Consider the following 5101-nt stretch of genomic DNA (forward strand, 5'->3'; position numbering starts at 1 on the left):
GCCTGGCCATTTTTTGGTTGCAGCCATCATTGTTGTTTGGCAGGCCCGGGCTGGGGATTCGAACCCGCCACCTTAGGTGTACATGGCTGGCGCCCTAGCCACTTGAGCCATAGGCGCCGATCCTACTAATTATATTTGTAAAGAATCTATTTCAAAACAAGGTTATGCTCTGGTACTGAAGAATAGGACTTCAACTTATTTTTAGGACACAATTCAACCCCTAACACCTACCATCACTTAGTGATCTAGGAAAATGTAATATTTGATCTCCTATTTACTATTAACCAAAGCAAAGATTCTAATTACAAATGTGGAAGGAGAGATGTTAACTTCTAGAAACTGATAGAATGAATATTTTTTAAATAAAGATGCAAATATTTCTGATCAGTAGGAAAAACAGCCTTAGTGGTTAGTTTTATTGTCCAATTTTGTATCTAAGTTGGTAAACTTATTCTGGCTTCATTTCTGTGTGTGTGTGTTTAGATAAACAGATTATAGTTTCTTGAATACCTTTTGAACTAGTTTCACATTCCTACTGGTTCTTTTATTTAAAGAGTTATTTAAAATTTTGGCACGTTTACTATTTGCTTAAGAATTATGTTTTGAATATTAAAAAATTATGTTTTGATACAGTGAAAGATGAGAGCAAAAGGATAGTTTTCACACAACATGACTTTGACAAAATTAATAAAGTATATATAAAATTATGAACCCTCTTTTTCTTTTTTTGAGACAGAGTCTCAAGCTATTGCTCTGGGTAGAGTGCCAAGGCATCACAGCTCACAGCAACCTCAAACTCTCTTGCCTCAGCCTCCCAAGTAGCTGGGACTACTGGCGCCTGCCACCACACCCAGCTATTTTTTGGCTGTAGTTGTCATTGCTGTTTGGCAGGCCTGGGCTGGATTCAAACCCTCCAGCTCTGGTATATGTGGCTGGTGCCCTAGCCACTGAGCTACAGATGCCAAGCCTGAACCCTCTTTTTTAATCAAGGAAGAAAATAATCAACATCCCAGTACCAGTGCTTCTAACAACAGTCTCCCAACACTGGACACCTCTCTTCCGCTAGCCCATTCCTCACCTACTCTTGAGTTGAGGACCTGCGTTCCTACTATTTGTCCAGCTATGCACTCAGTTTTAAGCTCATCTGGTTTTCCAAGCAACACATGAACCACTCTGAAAGATTTCTCAAAAAAAATCCCTGCAAGTGGTTACTTTTACCTCATATTTTACAGTTCAGAGTACTAAGGCTCCGTGTCAGAAAGAGTAGAAAAGACAGAATTTTGTTTCAGGTTGGAGGCTCTTGCTATACTTCCTCCCTTACAGAAAAGCCAATGAAAGGCCAAGGTGTCCTAAAAAAGGTTTGCTTAGTGGTAGGAAAGGGACGTAAAAATAAATTAGCAGGAAGGAATGATGTATCCAGAAGAATGGGACTGCTATAGTTTAAAAGAATGATTTTTAACTGCTGGTTAATTTAGTAGGCTCTGATCAATATTTTTGTCAATGAAATGAGACACAATAGAATAAAATAAAACAGAAAATATCAAAATGTATTACACATAGTATTGTTATACAGGAAGTTTGTGTACTGGAGTCATGATGTAACACGTTAGTTGTTATTATGAGCCTTCACCAAAAGCTTTAACCTCTCTGAAAACACGGAGATCAAGGATGCTAATACCATGAAGACAAGTGTGGATGGAAGGCTAAGTGAGCTGACCAGAGCACTGCCATCTTCTTCCTGAATGCCTTCTGTGATTGCCTGACTGCAGAATATACTTCCAGAATGTAATTCCTGCCACTTATGAAAAGCCTTTATGCTGATGACAGAACTTTTTCAAAACTCCTGAATCAAGGACTTTTGCCTAGAAACCCTTACTCTAAACAATGAATTGTTTTAATAACATTCCCCCACCAATCAAAATAGTAGGTTGTAAATGAACTGGTAACTATCAACTTCTTCATATTTCTTTAGAAAACCCTACCCAAAATGAGCTAGTCAGGACATGATTTCATATGCTTCTGGAATCTGTGCTCCTTGAATTACAATTTAGTTATCTGGAGAAAAAGAATATCTGACGCTGGGCAGCGCCTGTGGCTCAGTGGGTAGGGTGCTGGCTCCATATACCGAGGGCGGCAGGTTCAAACCCGGCCCCGGCCAGACTGGAACAAAAAATAAACAGGCGTTGTGGTGGGCGCCTGTGGCCTCAGCTACACGGGAGGCTGAGACAAGAGAATCGCCTAAGCCCAGAAGTTGGAGGTTGCTGTGAGCTGTGATGCCACAGCCTTCTACCAAGGGTGACAAAGTGAGACTCTGTCTCTAAAAAAAAAAAACTGATGCTTTATAACACATATTTCAATGATTACCAATCCTACAGTGTACCAATGCTCCAAAAATCAGAAACCTTATTTAAATAGTAACATACAGTATGCTTGTGTTATATATAGTCTTACCTCACTTATATTTGAATCTGTTATTCGCCCCTGTGTGCTCATTATTTTAATCAGTCTATCTTTTATGTTGGGAGGCAAAAGTTTAATGTCTGCGATATATCTGGAAATATTCTTCATGATGCACCAAAGACACCTGAAATACAAATATAAAGTAGTCAGTTACACTGTACTTGTACTGATTTCTAACACTTGGCTTACTACTGTTTCTTAGCACTTAGCTTTCATAAAACAATGTACATTTTATATGAATACTATACTTACAACTTCAGCTCGGTAAGAATGAAAAGCCTAGTTTGTGATCATTTATGAACAAGATGTTTTTCCTCTACATTTTTTCTCAGCATACCTCATTTATCAAAATGTGTTTTAGGCTGAGCATGGTAGCTTACTCTTGTAATCCTGGCACTTTGGGAGGTCAAGGCGGGAGGATTGAGGCCAGGAGTTCAAGACCAGCCCGGGCAATATAGTGAGACAAAACCACAGCTGCTGACACCATAACCTGCAGATATAGTCTCCAGAAATGTGAGAAAACAAATTTCTTTGCCATGCGAGATAGTTCATGTCTGTAATCCTAGCACTCTGGGAGGCCCAGATGGAAGGATCCTTTGAGCTCAGGAGTTCAAGACCAGGCTGAGCAAGGTTGAGACCCCATCTTTACTAAAGAGAAAAATTTGGTGGGGCATCATGGTGGGCACATGTAGTCCCAGCTACTTGGGAGACCGAGGCAAGAGGATTGCTTGACCCCAGGAATCTGAGCTTGCTGTGAGGTGAGCTAATGTCAAAGCGCTCCAGCCTAGGATAACAGAGTAAGATTCTATCTCAAGGAAAAAAAAATAGGCTCAGTGCCTGTGGCTCAAGTGTCTAAGGCACTAGCCACATACACCGAGTTGGCAGATTTGAATCCAGCCTGGGCCTGCCAAACAACAATGACGGCTGCAACCAAAAAATAGCCAGGCATTGTGGTGGGTGCCTGTCGTCGCAGCTATACTTGGGAGGCAGAGGCAGGGGAATTGCTTGAGCCCAGTAGTTGGAGGTTGCTGTGAGCTGTGATGCCACCGCACTCTACCCAGGGTGACAGCTTGAGGCTGTTTTGAAAAAAGAAAAAGAAAACAAGCAAACAAATTTCTTTTGTTTAAGCCACCTAGTGTGTGGTATTGTTTTTTTATAGTAGCGCAAACAAACTAACATAGTATCTTAAAAAATTCAGGTCACTCAACATGGAATGTGGGACATGCAGTGTCTTTTAATTTACTTTCTTTCAGCAGTGTTTTATACTTTTCAAAGTTTTTCACCTTTTGTTAAATTGATTATGTTTTATTCTTTTTGATACTATTGTGAATGGAATTTTTTCTTAATTTTATTTTCAAGTTGTTAATTGCTAGTGTACAAATTAATTAATTTTTGTATATTGACTATATATCCTGGCACCTTCCTGAAGTCATTTATTACTGTAATTTCTTTCTTTCTTTTTTTTTTTTTTCTTTTAGTCTTGCTCTGTTGCCAGGCTAGAGGGCAGCCTAACTCAAAGCAACTTCACACTCCTAGGCACAAGCAATCCTCCTGCATCAGCTTCCACAGTATCTGGGACCATAGGTTTGCACTACCATGCCCCACTAATTTTTCTATTTTTAGTAGAGACAAGGTCTCACTTTGCTTAGGCTGGTCTTGAACTTCTCTCCTCAAATGATCCTCCCATCTGGGCCTCCCAGAGTACTAGGATTATAGGTGGGAAGCACCACACCTGGCCATATTGCAATCTCTCTCTTTTAAATGTCTTAAATTTTCTAAACACAAGATCATACCATTTGCTAATAGTTTTACTTCTTCCTTTCTAATCTGAAAGCCTTATATTTCATTTTATCACTGAACTGTCTAAAACTAAACTGTCTAAAACTGTCTAAAACTGTCTAAACTGTCTAAAACTAAACTGTCTAACTAAAACTAAAACCTCTAATACAATGTTAAATAGAAGTGGGGAAAAAAAGTGGCAAGAGTAGATGGACATCCTTGACTTGTTACAGATCTCAGTCTTCTACCATTAAGTATGAAGTTAGTTGTGTGTTTTTCATAGTACTCTTTATCAAGTTGGGGAAATTCCCTTCAATCCTAGCTTGCTGAGTGTTTTTTTCTTTTTTTTTGAGATAGAGTCTTATTATGTCACCCTCGGTAGAGTGCTGTGGTGTCACAGCTCATAGCAACCTCAAACTCCTGGGCTTAAGTGATTCTCTTGCCTCAGCCTCCTGAGTAGCTGGGACTACAGGTGCCTGGCTATTTTTGTTGTTGTTGCAGTTGTCATTGTTGTTTAGCTGGCCCAGACCAGGTTCGAACCTGCCAGCTGTGGTATATGTGGCTGGCACTGTAACCACTGTGTTATGAGCTCCGAACCATGCCTGGCTATTTTTTTGTTGCAGTTGGCCCTGGCTAGGTTCAGTGCATGTGGCTGGTACCCTAACTGCTGAGCTATGGGTGCTGAGCCGGTTTGATCCTTTCATCATTTAAAAATGTTTCTTTTTATCTCTTGTAACTTTTTTTTTTGAGACGGAGCCTCAAGCTATCCCCCTGGGTAGAGTGCTATGGCATCACAGCTCACAGCAACCTCCAACTCCTGGGCTCAAGCGAGTCTCCTGCCTCAGCCTCCCAAGTAGCTGGG

At 40.4% G+C, this 5101-nt stretch overlaps 1 protein-coding gene across 1 annotated transcript in view; it reads right to left on the bottom strand.

Annotated features, from left to right (window-relative positions):
- Positions 1–5101, bottom strand: part of AMN1 (antagonist of mitotic exit network 1 homolog) — a 26920-nt gene that overhangs the window by 11810 nt on the left and 10009 nt on the right. Inside the window, exon 2 of the mRNA XM_012806766.2 lies at positions 2452–2584. Coding sequence (XP_012662220.2) covers positions 2452–2584 — 133 coding nt within the window. The remainder of the gene's footprint in view (positions 1–2451; positions 2585–5101) is intronic.

This window comes from Otolemur garnettii, unplaced genomic scaffold, assembly GCF_000181295.1.
Source record: "Otolemur garnettii isolate 467f Iridium unplaced genomic scaffold, OtoGar3 scaffold00057, whole genome shotgun sequence".
NCBI classification, from domain to species: domain Eukaryota; kingdom Metazoa; phylum Chordata; class Mammalia; order Primates; family Galagidae; genus Otolemur; species Otolemur garnettii.